Here is a 25,910-nt window from a genome sequence, read left to right as displayed (position 1 = left end):
CGGGCGTCCCCCGTTGGAGTGTCTGTGGCCGCACCCCCCCCCGTCGCTACGACAGGCTGTGAGCTGTTTCTGCGCTGGCACCTGTCGATGCACGGGCCCCTTCCGCTGGGACACACCCGCGCCGGTGAGGCGATGGTGGTGGTGTGCGCGCATGCGTATGCATTTTTCTGGCTTATTCCGCGGGTGGCAGGACTGTGGACATGTCGGACGCATGGCAACATAAAAGCCTGCGCTGCTTGGCCGCCCATGCCGTCTGCTGTTTCGTTGTGATGACTATTATGTGTCGTGCGCAATCTGTGGTTGTTCGGCGACACATGCCTTTTGACCCTTGCACCCGTTCCTGGCCCCCTCCCTCCATCGCCCTCCTCGCTGTTTCTCTCGCGCGCGCTGCGGAGGCGTGCGTCGCGCAGGCTGTCCTCCGGAGCTGAGAACGCGCGCACCGACGTCGGCGTGCCCTTCTCTATTTTCTCCTGTCGTCGCTCTGCGTGTGCCGAGGCAGGGGGAGGAGGGTGCACAGCGTCCAGGCGCGTATTGTTCACTGCCGCAAACGCTTGTGCTCGTGCCACCAAAATGGACGCCCCTGCCGCACTCACGGGAGTTTCGGGGAGGGGGGCCGATTCGATGACGTGAGCTGCACATGAGGTGATCAAGCAGGACGGACCCCCCCCCCCACACACACACCATTCTCTCGCTCTCCCCATACATGCCGATCTTGTTTCCTGGCTTCCTGCACGTGACCCCCTTCCCCGTCCCCTTCCCTCTCTCACCGCGCCTGACACGTCCACACGCACACACGCACACCAGTACGATCTCTGTGACAGCCTCCTCCTCACGCAGCCCTACAGCACCACCCCGCAAGCTGCTGCAGAGCCCTGGAACGCCTGGAAACGGGGATTCTAGCCAGCGCGCACCGTCCCTTGGGCTGATCCCTCTCCCAGAGGGCGACGACACGGAGCCCAGACAGAGAGGAAAAGCAAGCCAAGGGAGTAGCGCAGGAGACGTGCGCTTGCCATCCAGCATCGCCGGCCATCTTGAACGAATCGCCTCTCCACCATTACTCGCGGCTCTCCGTGTGTCTCAGCTAGTGGCAGCAGAGTGCGTGCGTGCTTCTCTCTCCCCTTCCGCTGACGCGTCCCCACCATGGAGGGGCACTTTGATTGGATGGCGTTCGGTGACGACGTCCTCGGCGCACAAGCGGGAAGCGTTGCGCCGTCCTCCACCGGCGCCGACGAGGACGTGCCCATCTTCCTACGGGAGGATGCTGGGATGGCCCGGGCGGGCACCTCGCATGCAACAGCGGCGTCAGGAAGCACGGACGTCGGCGCAGAGGGCAGAACGCCGGCGTTTCTTGCCGTGTGTCCAGCGGCTCATGTGGCGCCCCGCTTGAGTGTCGGCGTGCCATCGGAGGGTTCGCTGGTGTGGGCTGGCTCTCTCCAGCAACAGCAGAGGCCGTCTTCGACTGCGGCGTTGGGCCACCCGGGGGGCGCTGGCGAAGTGCAGGCAGCACCGTCAGCGGCACTTTACCCTGACCAGTCTTCCGCTGCTGTGCTGCACTTCACAGGGGACAGCGGGCGCTCCTGGGGTGCGCTGCATCGCGTTCGCATCCTCGGAAAGGGCAACTACGGCTGCGCCACCCTGTACTCCATGAGGGACGCGGCCTCCGGCGGCGTTGAGCCAACGCACGCGGTCGTGGTGAAGGATATTAACATGCAGACGATGCTGAACCCGGCTGAGGAGGTACCGGCTGTGCAGAGCGAGCTGAAGGTGCTTCGCACCGTGCTGGGGCACCCGAACCTGGTGCAGTACGTCGATGCCCTTTTCGACACGCGACCGCCCACCTACCCGATGTCGTTCATCATGATGGAGTACTGCGCTGGCGGTGACCTTGCGGCGGTGATGGACGGCCGCCGCCCGGACAGCACCACCGCGAACGGGGCACCACCCTCACCATCATCCATCCCCTTGGCCACCACCACCACCACCGCAGCCATGGCGGCCGGGCCTGATATACTGACAGAGCCGTACGTTGCATCGGTCTTTATTCAGGTCGCGGTGGCGCTGCAGTCGCTGCACACCGAGTACGGCATCTTGCACCGCGACGTGAAGCCGCACAATATTTTTTTACTGGAGGACGGCATCACGGTCCGCCTCGGCGACTTTGGCATCTCCACGCAGCTCGACCGCATCGGCGCTACGGCGAAGGAGGCGTGCGGGTCGCCGTACTACATGGCACCGGAGCTGTTCGAGGAGCGGGCCTACGGTGCAGCCGCCGATGTTTGGTCCCTCGGCGTTGCTTTTTACCAACTCATGGCGCGACAGCTACCCTTCACGGCGGCCTCAGCGGTGGAGCTCCGTTCGCTTGTGTGCCGCGGCCGCTGCACACCCCTCCACGACCTCCAAAACGAGGCCACATCACGCTACTCGCGACAGTTCAAGGAACTTGTGAGCTCGCTGCTGACGGTGGACGCGGCGGCGCGGCCGACACTGCGTCGCGTGCTGCGTCACAAGTACGTGCGAGAGTCTCTCAAGTATGTCCCCGCGAGTGTGTTGACGGCGAAGAAGCCGCTGCCGCCTGCACGGGTGCCTTCCGCAGGTGCAATGCCCTCAACGCCGTCGCAGAGGTTCAGCGCCGACGGGCTCTACGCCAGCCTGTTCGGCAGTGACTTGGTGGAGAAGGCGGTGTCGCAGGCCGTGCACGCTGGTGTGTGCCCCATTGTGAACCGCGTCCATTCGGCACAGCACAAGCGCACGGATGGATGAGGGAGGGGAGGAGGGGTGGTGGCGTACTGAGGGGGGGGCCGTGGCTTTTCGCGGCCGGAGACCATCAAGCCGATACATGGAAGGTCGGCGCGCCTGTGCGCATGTAGATGCTCAATGCGACTGCCGTGGTGACAGCGGCACCCCCCCTCCCCCTCCCCCCGTCGTCGTCGTCTCTCCATCACTTCTCTCTTTGTGAGACAGACTCGCTAACCAACGTATGCTGCACAGCTCAGCATCTTCAGCGGTGCCGCCGTGCGTGTGGGTCAGGGCGCATCATCATCATAATCGCGCACATGCACACACACACACACACACACACACACACACACACCGTCCATGCCGGTGCCGGCCCTGCGCGCGCGCCATCCCCTCCCCCTCTCCCCGCAAGGACTTCTCTGCTTTCAGGCATACCCAGATGCTCACTGACCAGCAGTACGCGCCTACTCGCCACCGCAACCTGCTCAGCCCCTGCCACCCGCTCCTCTCTCTCCCCCTCTCTGCGCCTGCATCCATGCGACCGCTCACCGCTACACACCCCCACAACACCCATGCATGCCTGTGTGCGTGTGCACGTCTTCTGCGCGGCGGGGTTCTCGCAGTCACAGCGTGGTTGCCCCCCCCCCCCAACCGTTCAGCTGTAGTGGTTCTCTTGTTGGACGTGCTCTTCCATCGCTTCTCCCCCCGCCACTCAAACTCGCTCGCACCGACGCACACAGGTGCACGGGTGCGACAAATTTCGGCTCGTCGTTGTCGGTGCGCTCTCCGCATCACTCTCGCCAGCCCCCCCCCCCCCCCCAATTCCCCTCTACACATCCACCCACCCACCCACCCACACACACACACACACACAAGCGCGCGCTCACGGACTCTCCAACACCGTCGATCTGGTTCTCGCGGGACGTCGCTACCCTGCTGCCACCATCTCCACGTGACTCTCTCTCTCTCTCCCCCCTCCTCCTCAGGCATCGCTGTGATCATTACCATCACCACGACCACCACAGCCGGACGTCCGCCATGCGGCTGGAGCTTAAGGATTTTGTGCAGGCCACCCGCAGCATGCATCAGCAGCCAGGCGGGGTGAAGCGAACCCGGCTGATGCTGCGGCTGCGCCCCTACCAGAGCCGCAAGACCTTTGTACTCAAGGCCACCGATGGCCGAGTAACGATGACGACGCGGGTGGCGCATCAAGGCCAGATCAGGATGGTGGAGAGCCTCGTGAACGAGTTTGTTGCGGAGTGCACCAGGGCATCTGTAGGCAGCCCTGTGCCGTCCACCGCGACTGCGAACGCTGGAGAGCAGCAGGCGGCAAGCGCGGCTGCCGCGTCTTCCGTCTCTGCTGCTGCTGCTGCGACAGGGCAGCCAGGCGCTGGCGGCTCGGTGTCGCACCGGCAGCAGACGCGGCTCGCCTCCGCCCAGGGCAGCAGCCACAGCAGTGGCAACGCTGGGAGGCAGGGTAAGGGAAGCAAGGGCAAGCGCCATTAAAGAAACGTGCGAGGACACCCAACGGTGGAAAGCAAGGGCCGGCACAGCAAGCAGTCCCCATGGCTGTCCTGCGGGGCGTGTGTGAGCGTTCGAACGGCGCTTGGCGCCCTCACCCGGGGGGGGGGGAGGAGGGTCGGAGCGATGCGTGGCTTCGCAAGCACCCCAGGCGCGCGGCCATCCCAAGCTAGCCGTAAAACATGGGCGAGCTGAGCGAGAGGGCACATGGGGATAGGTGGGGGGCGACTGCCTCTCGGCTTACCGCGACCCAACCCAAACCTCTCTCTACGAGGGGTGGATCGGCCACAGCGGGGTGGGGTAGGGTGGGGCGAGGAGTACCCGCAGAGAGGACCATGACGGGTCTTGGCAACGGAGAAGAGGAGGACGCGAACGGCGATGTCGCTTCCATAGCCGCTGTGCAACCTGCGCTTCGACTACAGCCTGATGGGGATGGTGGTGGTCGTGATAACGCGCGTGAAGGGTGTCGAAGGCTACTTGTGTTCGTACCCGTTGTGGCCTCTCGCTCGCCTCCCCCCGCGTCCCCCTCAGCGAACTGCTGCATGCACACACGTGCCACCCGTCCCGCTCTTCTCCGGGGCGCGTGGCATCGCCCCCCCTCCCCCTCCCCGCCGTCTGCCTGGCACGGCGTTTTCTGTTGTGCTCTAACACCGACCAAGTCAACAACGACACGAATCGGGTGGCGGCACTCGCGTGAGCGCGGTGTGGGCGCGCATATGCCGAACGCGCCCCTTTCCCGCCACGTCTCTCCCCCTCCCTCTCGAGCTCAACCGCGGTGTCTAAGCTGCGTGTTCTTCGTGTGTGACCGTGGCTCCACCGCTGCCACGTGTGACGCTGTCCTACGTCCGCGCTGGCATGCCACTGTCTGCGAGCAAGACAGCTACACCCACCCACACAGGCACGCACGCACGGTCTTGACGGCGGGAGTCGAGGACGCCAGGGACCGGAGCCCCTTTTTATCGCCGTGACGAAAGGAGGGTGCCATTTTCTGGTTGTCTGCCCTACCCTCTTCCCCCTCCCCCTCCTGCGCCTCTGTGTCTCTGTCCCTGCCCCTCGGTATCCTGTTCCTTGTCCCACCACGCGTGCCGTTCTCTTCTGCCCGCTGCCACACCGTAGTTGCTGTACGCTCAGTTGCCTTTGCGACTTTGGCTTTGATGCTGCGGTGGTCGCTGGCATCACCCCACCACCCGACCACGCAACCACCCAACCACCAAGCATAAATCGTCTGCGCACCGCTCGGCTGTAGCGGTGCAGAGATCCTTCGCGTCTGACGGGGGGGGTGCGAAGCTGTGCCTCCTCTCTGCGTCTACCTTTGGGGTTCGTGAGGCGGCTCGCACTCACGCTCGGGCACCCGCGCAACCGCTGGCACACAGCCAAACCTCTCTACGCCTCTGCGCAAGCAAGGCCACTTCAAGGTAACGGCGTCTCTTGCGAGCACGCCACACCACACTTCACAGCAAAGCGCGAGCGAGATTGGACTGCAGTCCCCCGAACTTGTCCTTCTCTCGCTCGTCGGCCTCGGCCGAGCTGTGGGGTCAGGGCTCAGCGGGAGCGCCTCTATACAAGTGGCGTGGTCAGGCACTAGGGCACGAAGATGCGACTGTGTCTCGCAGTATCGATGAGTGGGACGCGCGATGGCCGCAGAGCGTCGACGCACGCGCTCCAGCTCTCGTCAAGGCTGTCTTGGACGACTGCGAGCAGCGCTGGTGTCGACGGCTCGACGGCGGCTGCCGCTGCCTCCGGCTTGTCATCCCGCAGTGCCGTGGAGCGCGTGTACCGCAACGCGCCGAAGGCGCGGGACCCGTTCTTGCGCGACGGCACGGTGTCGAGTCGATTTTTCCGCGCGTATCGCACCCGGCTGCCGTTCCCGGCCCGCATGTTTGGCATATTTCTCGTAGGCTTTTCCCTCGGACTCGTGCTCGAGGTGTTCGCGTGCAAGACACACCTGTATGAGAGCGTTATGATGAAGAAGGATGCGCGGCGGCACGAGTTCGACGAGTTCGTCGTTGACTTTCGCCAAAGCGTGGAGCGGTGGCAGCGGGAGGACATGAGCAAGCGGCAGTCACTGTAGGCCACACGAGAGGGAGGGGCGGGCTTCAGCAAGGCGGAGGGCTGTAGGCGGTTTCTCTCTCTCTGCCTGCCGCCGTCGTAGTGGGCTCTCCCTCCCACCACTCTCGCTGCACGCATGCATCGCGCGCACGCGATACCCGACGATGGCGTGGTCGGGACGGGCTTCTGAGCGCTGATGGTGCTTGGCACCGGAATCAACGTGAAGCCCCCCCCCCCCTAATTCCCCTCCCCTAAAAGAATAAAAGAAAGTAGAGCTGCGCGCGTGTGCGTGTGCGCACTATGGGCAAGCCCGAGCACGCCATCGCGGCGGCACTGGATGCGCCTCATCGCGTAAAGACGTGAGACTTGCTGGCAGCAACTCAGCTGCACAGGACTGCGACGCCTCGTCGCACCTCTCTACTCCCGTCCACCGTCCTCTGCGATGCGCCCAACCCCCCTCCCCCTCCCCTTCTCCGTTTCACAATCGGCTTCGCTGCTCCTAGTTTTGCGCAACATCGGCCATCACGCACGTCACCGAGCACTCGGATCCGAACACGGGAGTATCTCCCGCTCTCTCTCTCCCTCTCGCTCGCTTACGGCCCCCGTTGACGAAAAAGCGACGTAGACCCGGCCTATCGCTGGCACGGCACCGTCGCGCAAACGGGGTTGGTCCGCGCACGGCGTCCACATGGACGCATGCGAACACCGAACAAACCGTTGCTGTCTTCCTTCGCCCTTTCTCTTCCTGCTCTCCGCCTCGTGTCGCGCGACGTTGTCTACCCGATAACAACAAAGTACACAGAGCAGCATGAACTCAGCCGGTACCGGTGTACCGGACAAGGCCGCTGGCGTGTCGGCTTCCTCGTCATCCACGCCGAAGCACAAGCTGGTCCTTCTTGGCGACCAATCCGTTGGCAAGACGAGCATCATCACCCGCTTTATGTACGACACCTTTGACCAACAGTACCAGCCAACGATCGGCATCGATTTCTTCTCGAAAACGGTTCACCTGGACGATGATCGGGACGTCCGGCTGCACTTGTGGGACACGGCGGGGCAGGAGCGCTTTCATTCGTTGATCCCCAGCTACATCCGAAACAGTGCCGCGACCGTGGTGGTCTATGACATCACTTCCCGCCCGACGTTCTTCAGCGCCTTCAAGTGGATTGACGAGGTGCGCTCAGAGAGCGGTGACGATGTTGTTATCATGCTCGTCGGCAACAAGGTCGATCAGGCATCGGAGCGGCGTGAGGTGAGCGCCGAGGAGGCGATGAAGAAGGCGACCGAGTGCAACGTGCTCTTCACGGAGGTGAGCGCCAAGCACGGCACAAACATCAAGCACATGTTTCGGCAGGTCGCTGCCGCGCTGCCGGCACCGGCTTCCACGGGTGGCGGTGCCGGTGTCAATGCGGCGACATCGCCGTCTGCTGGCGGCGTTGGCGCAGCAGGTGCGAGTGGCAGTGGCGCAGCAGCGCCCGGCATCAGCGCTGGCCAATTTGGTGGCGTAGTCCGGTCACCGTTCTTGATCACTCCATCCGCGATGCAGGTGGCCTCGAACGGCACCGGGGCCGCCGGCGGGGCGGACGGTGCCAACCCCAATGTGCAGGGAAGTCGCGGTGGCGCTTGCTGCTGACGTGCGTGCGTGCTCCGACCACGTTGAAGTGATGCGACATCCCTCTCGCGCTCTCGCGCGCGCGTGCCCACGCGGTTTTCTCGCTCTGTGCTCTTGACGGCCGGCGGGTTTTTGTGTCACAGATGGCGCGGAGTGCGTCTCCGCCGCGCCGCGCGCGTTTTGTTGGCGTGTGTGTCTGCTGCGCCTTCCTGGAAGGGGAAAGGGCCGTCCGTTAGCGGGGGAGCACACACACACACACACACGCACACGCACACACGTAACTAGGTCTCGTTGGCGTGGTGGGGATGTGCCACCGCCGTCTCCGCTGGTGCTTGCTTTGCACGCAACGGAGGGCGAAGCAGGCCCGCAGAGACACACGCCCGCGCGTCGCTGTTCCTCATGGACGACGCCCTTGCTCGTTGCTTCTTGTTTTTTTTTTGGTGGTGGCGGTGATGGATGATGATGATGATGATGATGATGATGATGATGATGTGTGTGTGTGTGTGTGTGTGTGTGTGGCGTACTCCTCTTCTTCCTCCTCCCCAGTCTGCGCGTACTGGCGCACACACGGTTGCGCTGATCCGAGGACAAGAAACTATATACACGAAGGCGCCGACGTGTTTCTGCGGTGGCGGCGGCGATGGCCGATGCTTGCGGGCGTGGGCCGTGCGCGAGCGGACGATGGGATGCACGGCTCACCATCGCCGTCTTTGCCCTCTCTTCTTCGCTCTCCTGTTGTACGCCTCTGCACCACTGCGTCCAACATGTGATGGCGGCAGTGACGGGACTTTGTTGAGGCGCGCGTGTGTGCGTCTCTCTCAGCTTCACTGCTACGTTTCGCCGTGGCTTCCTTCAATCGTGTTGCTCTCTCTTGCAACCGTCCTTCGCAGAGGGGGTGACGGCACACCACCGGCACCAACACCAATACCGCTGCTGCTGCGCACACTTCACGCACGTGACTGGACTCTTGCGGCATCAGCCTCTCCTCCTGTGCTTCCCCGCACACACACACACACACACACACACACACACACACACACACACACACACCATCCGTCATTCTTTCTCGCGCGCCCGCGCGCTCGGAACCCCCTCGCTGCGCACCCCCGGGTGACGCACAGTCGGGCACGCGCACGCACCGACGTGGAGAGCCGTCCAGCCAGTGAACATAGTCATTGGCCACCCTGTGCCCAGAATCCCCATCCGCAGGACCGGGGCAATGCGGCTGAGACTGCTGCCGAGTCGGCGGTCTCGCACCGCTCGCTCAACCCACCGCACGCTTCTCTGTCTAGCCCTCTCTATCGGGACCCTTTTCCTGCTCTCCGGGGTGGCCGTGTGGACGACTATGCGCGACGGAGGCGAAGGCGCGAAGGCCGGCGGCAAGGCAATGCAACACCCTTCAACGCCAGGCACCCCTACTGTGTCGCTGGTGCCTGGCGCCGGCGCTGAAGGCGACGCTCGGTCGTTTGGCGGAGGTGGAGGGGTAGCTCCGTACACCGAAAGCTTGGAAGAGCTGGTCCGACTGCTGCGCATCTACGCCGAGCACCGTGGCGTGCGGGTGAATCACACGTACGACGCACTTCCGGCAGGCATCGCTGCAGCTGCAGGCCTCACGGACAGTGGCGAGAGCTTTCAGCGAGGTGCGGGAGCCAAAGTCGCTGGCCTGCAGCTTCCAGGGGCGGAGCTGCTGCATGGACTGTACGGCGACGACGGTCAGGCAGGCGGTCACCTCTCCGCCAACTGGGTCTTGGATGAGCCTGAGACAATCATGGCGGAACAGGAGGCGTACGTGGAGCGGTACCTGGTCCCCACGCAGGCTGAGGTGGAGGTCACGCCGCTCGGCGTCATCTCATCTTACTATGACATGCAGGGAAGCCGCAGCCTCCACCGCATGGCTGCCGAGACGGAGAAGGCAATGAACGATGACGGCTACGCGACGTACATCCAGCGCTCGCGTACGTTCTACGACGTCTCCCACGCGGCACGCCGCGGCTACGGCCAGGAGGGCAGCATCTTCGTTGCCGTGCCGTTCACGCTCACCGACATCACGGCCGAGATGGTGGACACAATCCGTCGTCGAGCGTCGGCCGTGCCGACTTCGTCGCAGGCCCAGAGGTCCACCTCGAGCTCGCCGCTGGAGGAGAGGGACGACGGCTTCCATGAGTTGCGGCTCACAGCCGCGCGCTGCGCCATGACGGTCGGGTCCCTTTTCCGCCAAGCCCACCGCGGCGTCGCGGTGACGGTCGGGACGCTCGACGTGGTTACCGTGAGCGGCGTCTCCTCGGCGGCGGAGCTGGATTTCGCGAAGGCTTCCGACGTGGTATTTCCCCTTCGCCCAGAAGACCGAGCCGGCGTTCCGTACACGCGGCGCTACAGCCGCATCACCTGCGAGCCCCCCGACTTTGCCAGCGGCTGGGACGACGCCAGCTACGGATTTCACTGGAAGGACAACCTGCGCCGCCGCCGCGTGGTGGTACCCCTGACAAGGCTAGCCGACGCGTCCGCGGCTCATGCGGGTCTGCTCCGTGGCGATGGCGCCGCGGCGACACTGGAGCGGCACTTCGACTTCCCGTATGTGGGGCGCTACGCCACGCTCCAGCTCTACCGGGGCGAGTCATATGTGTTCTTCCTGCGCACCGGCTCTCTGGTTCTCCCGAACTGGGACCTGACGCTTCGCTTGCTGTACCTGCGCACCCCGGCCCGGGATCGCGCTGTACTGAGTAGCCGCCCGACACCACGCGTGGCGTGGACGGCGCTTGCGGCCTCCATCGCAAAAGTGTGTGACACGAAACCGTTCCTGCCGCTCTCGCTGACGCTGACATCGCGGCAGCGCAACCGCGAAAACGCGACAGGCGGTGACACGGACGTCGTCACCACCGCGCCACCTCCCGAGAAGATGGGCATGCGTCTGTTGGCCGCGCTACCGGCGGACGTGTCGTCGTGGCTGACCGCGGCGCGGAGCGAAGCGGAGCTTGTGCTGTGGCTGGTGACGCCGAGATGGCTGTGGCCCACAATGGTAGAGACTCTGGCGGATTGGCGCCAGCTCGCCTCTTCGCCGGATTCACCGCCACCAGCGAGCGCGTCCTCTGCACTGCATGTGCTGTTCGCCAGCGATGCTGTGCGTGACGTTCTCGGCAACGAGCCATCAACTCTTATGCAGGCCGACTTGAATACTGTTCAGGTGAGCCCTGTGAGGCGCTCTGATGGCGCCACTGCCGCGGCAGCGTCCCCGCGTGGGCAACGCGTCGTGAGTCTGCGCGGTGGCAGGAGCCCTACAACGAACAGCACGCCACAGGCTGTCCTGTCTGCCAGCCTCACCGCCTCTGAGGTATACGAGCTGCTGTTCCTGGACGAGAAGCGGCGGCCGATGCCGGGGCAGCCGATCGTCCACATGCCGCAATCCGAGCCGACGATAGGGCGGGTACCCTCCCGCGACTCGGGCGCTGCGGCCGTGCGACTCTGTGGGGAGGCGACGTCGGAGACACCGTACTACTCGGCTGCTGACAAGGCGCTGCGGAAGCGCTCCTTCGAGTACTGCTGGCTGAGGGCGCACAGGGGCGCCGTGCGGCAGCAGCTGAACCGCCTCGTGCACTCCACCAAGGCAGTGACAGTGCTGAAGGCGGCCGCGGGCACGAAGGCGCCTGCCGCCGGGGCGGCGGCGCAGTGCAGCAGCAAGAGGAGGCTTCTGGAGGCGGCGATGGTGCCCCGCTCGAGTGTGTGCTTGGCGGACATGCGCTACCTTGAGCCGATGGAGGAGACGCGGCTCACAGGTGCCGGCGGAGGTACGTTGGGCCGCGGTGACAGCGCACACCAGGAGTGGCACGCGGCCGATCAGCGCTCGCTGCGAGAAGAGAATGCCTGGTTCACGTCCGCGGCGAACGTGGGCAAGGTTCACGGAGTGGCGACGTCTTCGTTGCTTGTCTCACAAGGCGCTGATGGGACCGAGAAGCCGCAGCTGAACTCGCCGCGGTCACCGAAGGACGCGCCGCCGATCCCTGTTGAGCCGACGCCGTACGTACTCCAGGCTGTTGCGTCGTCCGATCTGCTGTTCGGCCCTGCGGAGGCTTTCTTCGAGTTCGGTACGGAGCACCAGCTGCGTACTGGAGCGCGCAGCCTCTCGGAGCAGCTCGCAGAGCGCCGCCTCCATCGTCAAGGGCTGACAGCGACGGCCGCGCACGCACGTGTGCCCGAGGCCGTCGAACTCGATCCCTCTCTGCAGTTTATGGACAGCGACCTCGAGGATGTGTACATGACGCAGGCGCTCTGGACGCGAGGGTGGAACATCTTTGGGCTGACGGAGCCGGTGGCCGTAGGCACCGGCGAGGAGGAGCTGTCCAGCTCCGCGTCGGCGGCGGCACCGAGATCATCTCCCGCGAGAGATGATGGGAAATGCGCAGTGGATGGGGCGACCGATGGCGTGCCGTCCGAGCTGAGGAACGCGCGCACCTTCACGCAGGATAAGTTCTGGGGTTTGGTGATGGCCCACCGCGATGCGGGTACGCTGCTTGGCGCCACCGACGCGAGGAACTACACGACTACGCCGCGGGAGAGCTCGCCGCCGCTCTATCCCTTACGTAGAACTATGAAGGAGTGGGAGCTGTTCGCTGGCATCCAGCTGACAACCCTCCGTGACGCGCTGCGCTCGCCGTGACGCACGCAGCGGTGCCGTCTCCACTTGCAACGTCAGCCCGAACGACGACCCTGATCGTCGCGCGTGCGCGACGAGCGCATGGGTGCGGACCAACGGCCTCACACTCGGCCGTGATGTGCATTCTCTGGCCAGCGTTGGGTGTACCGGTGCTGGCCCATCATGTGCATTCGATTTGGCGTCACACGCGGAGATGGCATCGACGCTTCCCACAATTTGTTTTCGTTCTGGCGCACGCTGCTCCGTGCAGCCCGCGGGTTCTCCTGCCGAGCGCCGTGCTTCGCAGAGCCTTTCCCGTGGAGTGGGGTCGGATGCCACGCCCGTGGCGGGCGGAGGCCCACACAGCTTGACTGCTGACCCGACGTCGCGGCCGGCGACCTCGTCCTTTTCTGCCACGCCGGATGGGTAGGCTGCCTGAGCACGTGCCGCCGTGCTCCGCGCACCTGCTCCGGCACTTCGCGCTCACGGATTACATTTTGTATATATGCCGAGGCGCCCCTCCCCCTCCTCCCCCCTGTTCGAGGATGCACGCCCACCGGGCCCCCGTGCGTGTGTGGTGGCGGGCCCTCGGGGGGTGGGTGGTGGTGGCGGACTCTTGGTGTGGGCGGGCAGGTGTCTGGGACCGGCGCTGTGCCGGAGAGACGTGCGGGCATGATGCCGCTTGCGCCGGCTCGCTGCGAATCGTGTCGGCGGCTGCAAAGGCGCGCACGGATGCGCCGGCCGTTCGTCTGCCTTGGCTGCGTTGCGGTGGTGTGGAGCGCCCATCGTGGGGCGAGCCTGCGCTGTGGGCGTGTGACGTCGCGGTGGGCTGGGACGGCGCCAGACGGCGCTGGTGGACCCGGTTCCCGGACATGGCCGTCGCGCACCAGAGCTGGGTGCGCTGTTGGGGCTGTGCATGCGTCTCTCCACTGGCCGGTTCGCGTGCGGCGCACGAGCATGCTTTTTTGGGTTGTGAAGGGAGAGCTTTCTCACCTCGTTAGCAGTCTGTGCCGAGGGCCAACAGGCGACTGCAGCACCGTGTCCTTGGCCGGAGCCCTGGCGACAGTGCTCTCAGCTAGCTCTTCTTGACAGGCCGTTCTGCGTTGATAGGGGAGGTGCTGTCTGCTTGTTCCGGTGCATCGGTGCTGGGCTGTTGCCTACTACCCGACTCCCAACGTGAGCGACGCGGGCGCGTGCCGGGGGATGTGCGCGCGCCGCACAAGCACCTCCCTCTTCCTCCTCCTCCTGTTTCGGCTCCGACTGTTTGCCATCGATGTGGCTGTGCGCATACTGACCTAACTCGGCGTCTCTCGCCTGCCCTCTTCTTCTGCGCCCAACACACGACGGCAAGGAGCGTCGCCATCACCAGAGCTGCCCGAACAACACCCGCGAAGGCGCACACACGCGCACACATACGTCTGCCCTTCCCTCTCTCTCCCGCTGCAACGCTATTTCACAGAGCCGCTCGCGCCGCCGCGGTTTTTTTGGGGGAGGGTGTGCTCGTCGCGCGTCGCGAAGGTCGCATGGACAATCACGTGACCGCGCGCGTAAAGCGGCCACTGTCGCCGCCTCCGTTCGGCAACGGCCTCGACGCTGTCGCGACAGCCGGCGCCGCAGTCGTCGGGGGCCCAGCGCTGTGCACAGAGGCCGGCACGGAGTGTGGCCGGAGCGAGCGTGGGCGTGGTCCCGCTGTCTGCGCGCCGGCCTCGATGACTTTCAGTAGCGAAGGCGATGGCGGACTTTCTGGTTTCACCCCAGCGTCGCACAACCACCACCACCGAGGTCCGGCCAACGTGGAACGGAGGGCGGTCGCGGAGGACCGTGGCTATGCGCCGACGCACTTGATGCACAGGGCGTCCGCATCATCATCATCAGCAGCAGCAGTGCACGGCCGCAGTCATCTTCGGCCGCTGGCGCGCCTCTTGTGCTGTGCCAGCCGCGTCCATCGCACGCTGCGCGCGCTCGGGCTGACAAGCGATGGCGACGACCCCGCGAGCGTGTCTCAGGCACTGGCGTGCTCGTGCGCTGCGGTCGGCGTGTTGCTGGTGCTTCTGGTGATCAGCCTCGCCGCACTGGTGGTGGTGCTGGTCGTTGTGGTGCCTGATGCGCGGCAGCATCTTTCGTCGAGGATGGGGCCACTGCTGGACCTCGACACCAAGCGAGGCGGCCACACCGCCGCGTCTGGCGCCTCTGCAGTTGATCTCACGATGCGTCGCCTGGTGGCCAGCGAGGGTCTCGAAGCGTTCTTGCGCGAGACCGACCGCGTGGCGGCGCTGCGTCGGCGTGTCCAGCGCAACGCGACGCTCTTGGCGGCACTGCGCAAGGCGAACGCGGCCCGTGGCAAGGACGGGGGGCACGGCTTGGACCTTGTCAGTCTTGCGCAGACGCTCCCGGAGCTGGAGTATCTCTCTTTCCTGCTCGCTCAAGTAGGCGCTCATGTTCGGGCGGTGCAGGAGCACGACCCGGTGATGGGGCTTGTGGAGCTGAGCGATTTCCTGCTCAACGCCAAGGGCCGAAGGGAGGCGCTGGAGAAGGCTGCAGAGCGTGTGCGCGGTGAGTTGGCGAACGCGACGCCGGCTGCGGGTGGCGCATCAGCCATCGGGGATGCTGCGACGGAGTGGAACGCGGCGCTGAAGGAGTTGTTTGCGGGGCGCTCAGAGGCGGCTCGCCTGCGTGCGCAGCTGCGCGGCTTCGTCGGTGTCTCTTCCGCTGCGACGGAGCGGCTGACCGAGCAGCCTTTCGACGACCTTGCGCTGCTACAGTACCGACACGCGTGGGTGCAGTCGGAGGTTCTGCCGATCATGCGTGCCCGCTTGCGTCGCGCTGGTGCACGAGGCGGCGAGGGGGGCCCGACGGCGGCGGTGCTTCGCAACAATGCCGCCAGCCACACACTACCGAACAGGGCTGTGCATGCAAGCTCGGCCCCGTTGAGGCCGCAGGACGTCGCAAACCGCATGGCGGTGAAGGTGGACCTGTACGAGGTTGCCTCCATCTTCAACCACATCCACTACTACCCGCTGCGTCGCTACAGCGCTCTCCGCCCCTACGGCGGCGACTCGGTTGCCGACACGGACGCGTGGTATTCCGCCATCGCCGCCGTCGTGCAGACTCGCTTCGGCGTCCCGATCACCTCCAACACGGCACAGACCGCCGAGGCGGCAGCGCTGCCGCTCATACAGCGCGACTCGCTCCTCTCCGTTCTCGCACTGCCGCGTCTGGGGCTGGAGCGCGCGGACGAGGTGGAGCACCTGTACACTCGAGAAGATCGCCGGCTGATGCCGCACGCGCTGAAGTCGAACGCTGCAGAAAACACGCACACCATCTTTGTGAGCGTTGCGAGCTACCGTGACATGGAGTGTGCGCCGACGCTGCTGAGCCTGTTCCGCACGGCGCGCAACCCGCACCGCTTGTACGCCGGTGTTGCTCAGCAGAACCGTCCCGGCGACTCGCCGTGTCTCGCGCCAGAGCTGTACACCCCTTACCTGTGCCCGTCCGACGGTGCGCGGGGCGCTGCGGCCGCCGATGGCGGCTCCGACGCCGCGCGTGAAGTGCGGGCACGTGCGCGCACGCTGTATGGCAAGGGCGTGGACATGACGAAGAGCGCGAAAGGCCCCGAAGCTCGCTCCTTCGACGAGCGCGTCTGCTTCCTGGCGGAGCAGGTGCGCTTGCGCGTGATCGACGCCAAGCAGGCGAAGGGGCCGACGTATGGCCGCTACATGGCGATGCTGCTGTACCGTGGCGAGGACCTGGCGCTGGTCCTGGATTCGCATAACCGGTTCCGCCCCATGTGGGACGCCCTCGGCGCAACGATGCTGAGGCGCATGGAGGACCCGAAGGCGGTGCTGTCGCACTACCCGGAGGCCTACGATGGCGGCAAGGTTGCCTTCCAGCCGTACCGCACGACAACGGCATATCTCTGCAGGGCACATTTTATGATGAACTTCGGCTACCTGCGGCTCAACGCCATCGTGATCAGGGCCGCGTCGGAGTTCGCAAAGAACAACGGCTACAACGACCCGTACGTGCGACCCCCGTCGTCGGCAAAGGACTCAGCCACGAACCACCGCCTGCCGCAGCCTTGGGTGGCGGGTGGCTTCTTGCTGTCGTCCGGCACCATCTTCCGCGACGTCCCCTTCGATCCGCACCTGCCGTACATCTTCGACGGCGAGGAGGTACTGTACTCGGTGCGGCTGTGGACGCACGGCTACAACATTTACTCCCCCATGCGCGGCATATGTTTTCATATTTACACCCGCTCGTCGGCGCCGAAGGTGTGGTCGGAGTCGCCTCAGTGGTACGCCAAGCAGACACACGTGCGCCAACGAATCCAATTCTTCCTCCAGGCGCACCCGCTCGACAAGGAGGACGTGCTCGTCCCGGCGAACACCACAAACCCCCACGTCATCATCGACTCGAGCCGCTACGGCATGGGCAAGCAGCGGACCGTCGCGCAGTGGTACGACTACGCCGGTGTAGACCCCATCAAGTATGAACTAGATGGACGCTGGTGCGGCACGGACAAGCCCGATTAGAGAGATGACGAGGAGGAGGAGTGGGCGGGGGGGAGTGGTGGCGCGGTCGCGCGTGTCCATCGTCCCTCCCCCTCCTCCCCCCTGTTCGAGGATGCACGCCAACCGGGCCCCCGTGCGTGTGTGGTGGCGGGCCCTCGGGGGGTGGGTGGTGGTGGCGGACTCTTGGTGTGGGCGGGCAGGTGTCTGGGACCGGCGCTGTGCCGGAGAGACGTGCGGGCATGATGCCGCTTGCGCCGGCTCGCTGCGAATCGTGTCGGCGGCTGCAAAGGCGCGCACGGATGCGCCGGCCGTTCGTCTGCCTTGGCTGCGTTGCGGTGGTGTGGAGCGCCCATCGTGGGGCGAGCCTGCGCTGTGGGCGTGTGACGTCGCGGTGGGCTGGGACGGCGCCAGACGGCGCTGGTGGACCCGGTTCCCGGACATGGCCGTCGCGCACCAGAGCTGGGTGCGCTGTTGGGGCTGTGCATGCGTCTCTCCACTGGCCGGTTCGCGTGCGGCGCACGAGCATGTTTTTTTGGGTTGTGAAGGGAACTGTCGGTTGGCCACTGTTGCGGTCTAGCCCCCCCCCCTCCCTCCCCCCTCCCTCCCTCATCATCATTGCCATCATCCTATGCGTGTATATCGATGCGGGGGGCGGGGGGGGGAAGGGAGGGAAGGCGCGCAGAGTGTTGATATTTCCGCTGCGTGCGATGGCTTTTATTTTATTTTTTTCGTGCTGTCCTCGTGCCGTCGAGCCACGTGTCGCGGCGCTCTCAGCATCGTCCCGCTCTGCGGCTCCTGTTGTCGTGGCGCACCACGCCCCGCCCCCGCCGGTGCGCGCATCTGGAAAGGGAAGGCGGGAGGGGCGATGGTGCCGATGGTGGCATGACAACCGGGCCACATGGAATTCCCCACCCCCACCCCCTCCTCCCCAGAAAGGCGAGCAAGCGGGTGCCTCGTAGAGGCACTGTGAATGCATGGGTCAGGTGGGACGTCTGTGTCTACCTGCCGCCTCTGATGCGCCTTCTCCATCGGCTCCGCATTATCTCTCGCCATCGCTCGCCCGCCTCTCGCCTTCTCAGCCCCGCTCACCACAAGCGCCCCTAGACGCACTCCTGCCGCGGTCTCTACAGGCTCTCGAATACAGCATCTTATACACACCTTATCAGGAAGCCGCAGCCACGGGGCTGCGCCCGTTGCGACAGCGCCGCGCATCGTCCCCCTCTCCTCCTTCGCCTCCGTCTCCTCCGCTTTCATTGCTTGCAAGCCTGCCGCTGTGCGCATCGCCGTGGCCGCGGGTAGAGCCGTTGACGCTGGCATCTGCCTGTCCGGCGCCCATACGTGTACGTATACATGCATGTATGCCTAGTCGAAGGCAGAGGGTACAGCCGCTCCCGCTTCACGTGCACGTCGCCCTTTGAGGTTGCCCCTCACCCTCTCCTGGGCGAGACCGTCGTGCCATCACCGTTATCGGCGACGCCTGCTCCGCTGAGCAACCGTTCGCCCCCCTGCTTTCTCGTGCGTGCCGGAGGTGCGCTCCGCCCTTCGCGTCGATCCACGCAGCGTGCGCAACGGTCGAGAGGACGGTGAAGCGAGAGCGAGCGGCAGCGACGTGTCTCTGTGGTTGCACTTCGTCGTCGTATGGGTGGGGTGAGGTGGGGTGGGGGGCAACTCCGCGTCCTCGCACGTCGACTGATCGTGTGTGTGTGTATGTATATATATATATATACACAGCTATACATCGTTGCGCTCCTCCGCACGTTCTCTCGAGGGATTTTTAAAAAAATTATTGTGTGTTGTTGCGCGTGTGTGTGGTGTGTGTGTGTGGGAGGAGGGCGCCTGCGCTTCCGTCGTCTTGCAGAGCAGCGCTGTGGATCACGGAAGTCGCTGTGCACGTGCGTGCGGCTTAGCAGATACGTGTATCTATACACACACACACACACGGTAGGCACTTGGACTTGAGGTGCGGCGTCGCATATCACATCCCTTGTTGAGTGCCTCTTCGCCCTCCTCTCCCCGCATCATCGTGCGCGCATCCCTGCTCGTCTTCCGCTCCTGTGCTCGCCTCGCTTGCTGCTGCGTGCGTGTGCGCCCGCACCGGTGCCTCCACCGTCCCACGCTTGCCTTCCCTGTCTACGTCGTTCAAGAGCGTCCAATGTCGGATGGGGAGCACCTCCAGCAGGGCCATCTTAGCAGCCTCGCTCTGGTTTTGAATCGATGCGGAGTCGACGACGATGACGGAGGCGGCGGCGCCACCGCCGACGAGTTCAAGGCAGGCAACGCCAACGGTGCACTGGCGAGTAGTGCAACCCCCCAGAGCGTCATGGGCACCGGGCGAATGGGCTCGGACGGGTGGAGAGGCGCATCCTCGCAGCACCCATCCGGACGCGGCTCGCAGCATGCGCCTGCATACACATTGAACTCGCTACCAACATTGCCGTTGCCGCCGCAGCCGCCTCACGTGCTCGCGGCGTCGAAGATAGTGTCCGTCTCCCACACACCAACATCGGAGCAGTCCATGAATACTCACGGAGGCACTCGCTCCCTGCGGGATGAGTTCCGAATGGTTGCCGGAGCTGCCGCCGTGGAGGGCAGCGTGCGGCCCCACCGACGCGACAGAGCAGGCTTTGAAGAGAACGATGCCCGCCTTCTTCCGGTGTTCTTGCCACCCGGGCAGTCTGCCGCCGCGGCTGCCCCGTCAAGCGCTCTCAGAGGAAGCAACTGGCACCGTCGGATGTGCGCGTGCTGCCGGGGGAAATACGCGCAGATGTGGCTACGGATGAGCTCCGCTGTTCAGAGAGATGACCGGTGGTTGTGGCGCTGCCTGCGGGGGACGCTCGAGGATGCAGAGCCAGAGAAAGGTACTAGTCGACGACAGAGACGGAGACTCGTGGCGCGAGGGCTTCTCCTGGTGAGCATTGTCTGCATCTCCCTCATGGTCTTCGGCGTCTACCGTAGCGCCATGCGTCGACTGCATCGACCCAATGTCCCGGGCTGGAACGGCACATTGTCCATCCTTGTCCAGCACGAGGAAGCGCCACGGCGCATGCGCCTCAAGCACTCGCGGAAGGTCAAGTGGATCCACCTGCCATCGTGGACGCTGAGGGTGGTGCCGGCAAGCTGCGAGGATTGCCTCGACAGTGACACGTATGTGGTCGCGCTGCAGCGAGCCGTCGATGAAGTGGATCGGATGCAGCGTGAGGACATCGCGAGGCAACAAGCCGAGTTGCAGGCGCTACAGCAGCAGCAGGAGGGGCAGCAGCAGCAGCGAGATGACTTTAATGTTGGCGCACACGATGAAACAGTGTCGCCGCTCACGACGGTGACTTTGGAGGATTTCCTCAAGGCGAACGGCGGCCCATACGCGGTGTTCGCCAACATCGGCGCCCCACTCGGCAAAATTGGCCCCATGCTGTTTGCTATGCGCAGCGTGACCGACGGTGTCGACATGGCGGCCGAGCTGCCTCGCTGGAGCTGGCTGCAACACGCCAGCATCTCCTCGGAAGCTCACGCTGTGAAGTCGTCGCCATACATCGCCGTCATGGGCATCCACTCCGCTGACACCGTCGCCCATGCTCAGCTGCGGGACGCGCAGCGCAGCACGTGGTTCCGCTACACCGCTGTTGCCCAGCGCGAGAACGACTTTCAAGGACGCCTTCTGCCCCTGTACATTGTCGCGGCACAGGAGCGCGAAGGGACGGCGGACCCGACTTGGGTGGGACAGGATGAAGATACGGGGCCCGAGGCTGCGGCGGAGTTCTATCGACCGACGCTACAGGAGTTCGCTGACGCGACCAACTTCTACCGCGCACTTGCCGCGTCGCCCTTGAACGGAGGCGCAGCGCTTGGCGGCTTCTCATATCGAGAGCGACGCATGTCCCTCCGGCCGAGGTGGCGCACATTGGATCCGACGAGCTCTCCTTGTGACCACATTATCTCGTCTACAGTGCACGGCAGCGCCAACCGCCGGCGACCGCCGCTGGCGGTGCTGGCCGAGCACCTTCGGCTTCCCATTATTCCCGCGTTCACCGCGGCAGCGCGCTTCTTGTGCGAGGCCTCGAGCGGTCTTTGGCTGGAGGCACTTCAGCACAGCGACGTGCTGTGGGTTGATATGCTGGCGGACCGCGGGGAGGCAGCGAGGGAGGCCGGGAAGGGCGACAGCCGCTGGAGGATGGCGGCGCCGGTGGGCATGACCCAGAAGACGGTGCTGTGGCTGGAGTACGCCTACCACGCCTTCCCTGACGTGCTGTTCATCGTCAAGAGTTACGATGACGTATACATAAAGGCGCCCCAGATAGTGAGCGACTTCGCCTACGTGTTGAGTGGTCGACAGCACCGCGACCTCGACGCAAGCTTGGTGAAGAATGCCGGCAGCGCACTGCTTCCCGTCGATCCTGTCAGCGGGGTTGGTGATACGCTGCGCACCGCTGCCCCACTTGCCGCCGCCTCTCAGCCGCGCCTGCCACGCTCACCAGAGAGCGAGTGCGTGCACTGGGGTCTTAGGAACGCGAAGCGCTTTTCACAGAGCCAACACGTGGTGACTCGCAAGGTGGCGCGCATCGTGCTCGAGAAACCGCAGGAAGCCTACGGAACCAAAGGACTGCGGGACGTGGTGCTGCTGTCCATGCGCGACTTCAACCCCATCTTCGCCGACATCTACGCCGACGTCGCGATGACCGATGAGGATCGCTTCATCGGAAGCGTTCTGCACGCCCGACGCGCGCGTGCCGCGAAGCTCTGTCCGCATCGCCGCATCACGCACGTAGATGAAACTATTTCCCGCTTTCACGAACTGCGGCGCGACGTCCGCGGTATCGTGACGTTTGCGTCTGTGGTGCTGCACCGCTGCACCCCGGCGGACATGTACTACCTGCACAGGAACTTTTTCTTGGAGGAGCACCGGCTGAGCGGCGGCACCACGCCAGCCGAGGCGGCGGCGGCCGAGAAGGCGGCGCAGGAGCGTGGGGCGCAGTGGATACGGGCGAACATGAACGCCTCGCTGGGGCCCGGCTGGGACAACGTGAACCCAGTGCTGTGGGTGCCGCACAGCGCACACCCAGGGGATGCGAAGCCAGAGATTCTTGTTGTGCAAGACGGCGTCGCCGTGTACAATTTTTCCTTTTAAAAGTGGGAGCGCGACGCGCCTGAAAGGCGTGTGCGTGCGTGTGTGCTCGTGATGGCGGCGTGCGTGGTGGCGATACGTGATGGGGACGCGTGCGCAGTTGTGCGGCTCGTGTGTGCGATGCCCCCCTTCCCTTGCACGCGTTGGAGAGACGTCAGGGTGCACACTTTGCCTGCTCGATCAGCCAATCTCGGAAACTCGAGGCGCGCGCTGCAGAGCCACGGGACGCGGTGCTGAACTCCGCGTCGTGGTGGTGGTGGTGGGGGGGGGGATGTCTTGCAGCAGTCGTGGCGTTTCGTGCCTGCTTCCACCGAGGGGCCCCGCCCCCCCCCCCCCCCCTGTCTGTCGTCCTCGCGCCCGCGGCTCCCACGGCAGCGGACTGCACCCGCTCTGCACCCGGGGCTTCGCCCGTGCCACCGGCTTCTGTGCACGACATGCAAGGGAGGACAGCGAGGCACTTCTCGTTTCACGCTTTGCTTTCTTCTCTAGGCGCATGTCTTTTGCGCCAGCGGGCGGCTGTGATGAGGAGGCAGCTGGGACGTTATCACGGGACCCGGGGTACTATATCGCCTCGGAACGGGCATGGGGGGGGGAGGAGGAGGGGGGATGAGGGGACTCTGGCACTCGCGGAGTGCGGTCTTGCTTATGCAAGGGGCGAGGGAGGGAGACGCTCGCTCATCTTCCCGCGCCCCCGCCGTCCGTCGGTCCCCCCCCTCCACCCTCCGTGCCGGGTGTCGCCGCTTCACATCCGCGCAAGCACGAAGGCCGGCTTGCGAGAGACAGACAGTAGTGTAGGGCGCCGACGTAGGGCGTGGAAAAGACGGCGGCGTGTGTGTGTGCGTCCCACCTCCCCACTCCCCCTCCCCACCGTCTGCCGCCTTCTTTTTCTCCGCGCCCAGGACGCTCGCGGGTAATAAGTCGGCTGGTGCTCCTCTGCAGGTTGAGTCGCCCGCCCGCCCGTTGATGCGCGGACGAGAGACGCAGCTGGACTAACTAACCCCGAACAACTGAACTAAACGTATGGACAACGGAAAAGCATCGCCTCCCCGGCTGTGGACGAGAGCGTTGGTGTGCGCTGCCCAAACATGCGCCACGGCGGCGTGCGTGCGTGCCTGCACGGACGACGGTGCTTGCGCGGACCTTTGCCGTTCTCCCGCTGCCCCTCCCCCTCCCCCTTGTCACTTTCATCCGCCACGGCGACACGCTTCTCCTTCTCCTCGATCTTCCTCTTGCGGCGCGCCATGCGGGTCCGCGCCGACGACCAGACCTCCGCCACTTTCTCGATTTTCAATGCTCAGCTCCTCCACGCTGCTGCCCTTTGGTGTGGGGGAGGGGAGGGGGACAGCACGGCGTCGTTCGGCCTCAGGGCAAGGGTCTCTGAAAACCATCCATGTGCCGCGGGGCGAAGCCAGACGAGCACGTCCCAGGGACGGGCCCTCCTGTCCCCGGCGTCACCACCGCTGCACCATGCTCGTCCGCAGCAGCACACTTGCGTACTTTGCGCAGCACGCCGGGGCTTCTCATCGTTGAGCCAGACGTGCGCCGTGACGATCGCGCCTTTTCAGGCCACGAGGCGAGGGCGAACGTCACATCCCCGCCCGTGGTGAAAAAGTTTATGATGAATGGGCTCGTGTCGCCACTCATCCGCGTGATGGCTGCCAATAGCGTGTGGGCCCTGTGCACCAATGGTGTGGGGTACGCTCAAACCCGCGAAAGAGGGTTGGCTCCGCTGCTGCGGCGAGCATGCCTCACAACGTCACTACCATGGTGTGCCGCGAGGCTGTAAAGGCGGAGGTTGATATGCTGACATCCGTGGAGGAGTGCGTGGCGCGGCTGCACCGCCTCGGACCGCTGCATGCGGGTTGCTAGCCGCGAGGAGGATGTGAACGCATCGTGCATGCGTGTGACGGTGCCCGCGATTGTGGGCCGCCTGAGCAGTGGCAGCGACTCGTGCACCGTGCTCCTGGCCGAGGTGCGTCCGGGGACCGAAGAGAGTGCGGCGTTGCAGGTGTAGCGCCCGCGCATGCCGTCGTGGCCACTCCCGAGGAGCCGCGCGTGCTGCCGTGTGTCGGGACCGCGGCTGTGCGTGACACAGACGTTGACCGCGACGTGGCGCCGCCTGTGTCGTTGATGACGAGCAGCGGTAGCGCGATCGTGCTACGGTTTGGCCCTGATGCGACGCCGACCGTGCCGGGAGGGTGCCGAGCTGCGATGCCGGGCGCACTTTCCGTCTTCGTTGGGACGCCGGGGCCGCTAGCGCAGTCAGCTGCAGCAGCGCCTGCACGGCCTCGCCGTTGCCCGCGCGTCGAACCGCACGTGTGCGCTGCCGTCCTTCACGCCGGAAACCTATACCCAGCTTGTGCGCTACGATGCATCGAGGCTGTGCGGGTTCAACGCGATCCGGCGCGAGGGCGGGGAGAGGAACGGCGCGGCGGGGCGGCAGTGCTCTGACGTTTTTATTTTTCCGTTGCTTGCTACACGTTGTCCGCTTCGGTGCGCACGCGCCTGAGCATTGATACCCTTCCCTCCCTCCTTCCCTCCTCCCCGGGCCGTTGCGCTTCTCCCGCGTCGCGGCTCTGCATGGCGTCTCCGTGCTTTGTTATTGCTCTCCTCCCTTCGCGTCACCACGATGCGGCATGGTCTCCCAAGTGTGTCACTTTCTCTGTCTCTCACACGGCGGATGTGTGTGTGTGTGTGCTTGTGTGTGGGGCCGGCGGAGAGAGGCCGGATGCCGCTTGACCCAGCGCCGCGCTGCGCATCGGCGCGCGCCTGGTAGCATTCTGTCAGCGGCCAGGAAAGACAACACATGCTCGCCGCGGCGCTCCCGCCCCCCCCCCCAGCGCGGCGAAGTTACGCGTGCTCTTCTCCCTCTGCGTCATGGCGCACAAAGGTATGATGGGGGGTGCGTGTGCGCCATGACGCTATCCCCATTCACCTTTCTCACTTCCCCGCTCCGCCCTTCTTCGACGGCCAACCGCTACCATGTTCGACTCGCGACGCATCCGCGCCTCCTCTCCGGCGTGGCTTCGGTGCGCGTGCGCGCAAGCCGACACACACACACACACACGCACCGGCAACGAGTCGAATATCGCTGAACGACGTACACCAACACAGCGTCGTTCCACCCGAGCATGCGTGCATGCAGGAGCGTACACCGACGGCCATAAACACCCACGCACATGTATGTATTCCCCCCCTCCCCTCCCCACTCTCCCTTTGCATCGACCCCCCCCTCTTCTTGCGCGTTGCCCTTCGACATATTTCTTGCGCTCACCATCGCCACCGAGCGAACTGGTGCGCGGCTCCTCAGCCGCTCTTCTGTCTTCCATCTCGGTTTCCTGCGCACTAGCGCTCAGAACGGCCCCCGCGGCACCCTCCCCTCCCCTCCCCTCCTCCCCCCCCATACACAACGACGACGGCGACGGGATTCTCTTCTGGCTCTACGTCACGACCCGCGCTTCCGCCCCGCGCAGGTACATTGCTTCTTCTCCTTTTGCCCAAAAGGCGCACGGGCCATCGCGGCCGGGCGCGAGATCGACGGATCCTACCCGCCTCCCCGGTGCACACGCACAGCCGCGGACGTCACGCGTTGTGCTTCGCGGCGCCCCGGCGTGTGTGTGTGTGTGTGCGTGTGTGTGCTCCCTTTCTTTCTTCTGCCGGCGGTCTCTCTCCCTCTGACTGACTGACTGACTGGCTGGCTGGCTGGCTGTGTGTTGACGGGGCCAACTTGGGATT

At 65.0% G+C, this 25,910-nt stretch overlaps 7 protein-coding genes across 7 annotated transcripts; all 7 read left to right on the top strand.

Annotated features, from left to right (window-relative positions):
- Positions 1-1,140: 1,140 nt before the first annotated feature.
- On the top strand, positions 1,141-2,760 carry LMXM_02_0290 (putative protein kinase; the record flags this gene model as incomplete). The annotated part of the gene is made up of 1 exon (XM_003871579.1): positions 1,141-2,760. The coding sequence occupies one exon, from the start codon at positions 1,141-1,143 to the stop codon at positions 2,758-2,760; it is 1,620 nt and encodes a 539-aa protein (XP_003871628.1).
- A 1,014-nt stretch (positions 2,761-3,774) lies between these two features.
- On the top strand, positions 3,775-4,242 carry LMXM_02_0280 (conserved hypothetical protein; the record flags this gene model as incomplete). Its single annotated transcript, XM_003871578.1, has 1 exon — positions 3,775-4,242. One exon carries the CDS (start codon positions 3,775-3,777, stop codon positions 4,240-4,242), a length of 468 nt encoding a protein of 155 aa, XP_003871627.1.
- Positions 4,243-6,133: 1,891 nt separating this feature from the next.
- On the top strand, positions 6,134-6,328 carry LMXM_02_0270 (conserved hypothetical protein; the record flags this gene model as incomplete). The annotated part of the gene is made up of 1 exon (XM_003871577.1): positions 6,134-6,328. One exon carries the CDS (start codon positions 6,134-6,136, stop codon positions 6,326-6,328), a length of 195 nt encoding a protein of 64 aa, XP_003871626.1.
- Positions 6,329-7,114: 786 nt separating this feature from the next.
- LMXM_02_0260 (small GTP binding protein rab6-like protein) lies at positions 7,115-7,939 on the top strand (the record flags this gene model as incomplete). The annotated part of the gene is made up of 1 exon (XM_003871576.1): positions 7,115-7,939. The coding sequence occupies one exon, from the start codon at positions 7,115-7,117 to the stop codon at positions 7,937-7,939; it is 825 nt and encodes a 274-aa protein (XP_003871625.1).
- Positions 7,940-9,263: 1,324 nt separating this feature from the next.
- LMXM_02_0250 (conserved hypothetical protein) lies at positions 9,264-12,569 on the top strand (the record flags this gene model as incomplete). Its single annotated transcript, XM_003871575.1, has 1 exon — positions 9,264-12,569. The coding sequence occupies one exon, from the start codon at positions 9,264-9,266 to the stop codon at positions 12,567-12,569; it is 3,306 nt and encodes a 1,101-aa protein (XP_003871624.1).
- Positions 12,570-14,389: 1,820 nt separating this feature from the next.
- Positions 14,390-17,077, top strand: LMXM_02_0240 (conserved hypothetical protein; the record flags this gene model as incomplete). Its single annotated transcript, XM_003871574.1, has 1 exon — positions 14,390-17,077. The coding sequence occupies one exon, from the start codon at positions 14,390-14,392 to the stop codon at positions 17,075-17,077; it is 2,688 nt and encodes an 895-aa protein (XP_003871623.1).
- A 2,131-nt stretch (positions 17,078-19,208) lies between these two features.
- LMXM_02_0230 (uncharacterized protein) lies at positions 19,209-22,178 on the top strand (the record flags this gene model as incomplete). The annotated part of the gene is made up of 1 exon (XM_003871573.1): positions 19,209-22,178. One exon carries the CDS (start codon positions 19,209-19,211, stop codon positions 22,176-22,178), a length of 2,970 nt encoding a protein of 989 aa, XP_003871622.1.
- Between the last annotated feature and the right edge of the window lie 3,732 nt (positions 22,179-25,910).

Source organism: Leishmania mexicana, chromosome 2 (genome assembly GCF_000234665.1).
Source record: "Leishmania mexicana MHOM/GT/2001/U1103 complete genome, chromosome 2".
Classification (NCBI taxonomy): domain Eukaryota; phylum Euglenozoa; class Kinetoplastea; order Trypanosomatida; family Trypanosomatidae; genus Leishmania; species Leishmania mexicana.
Note: the sequence above shows the minus strand (reverse complement) of the source record. Positions and strands in the feature narration are given on the sequence as shown.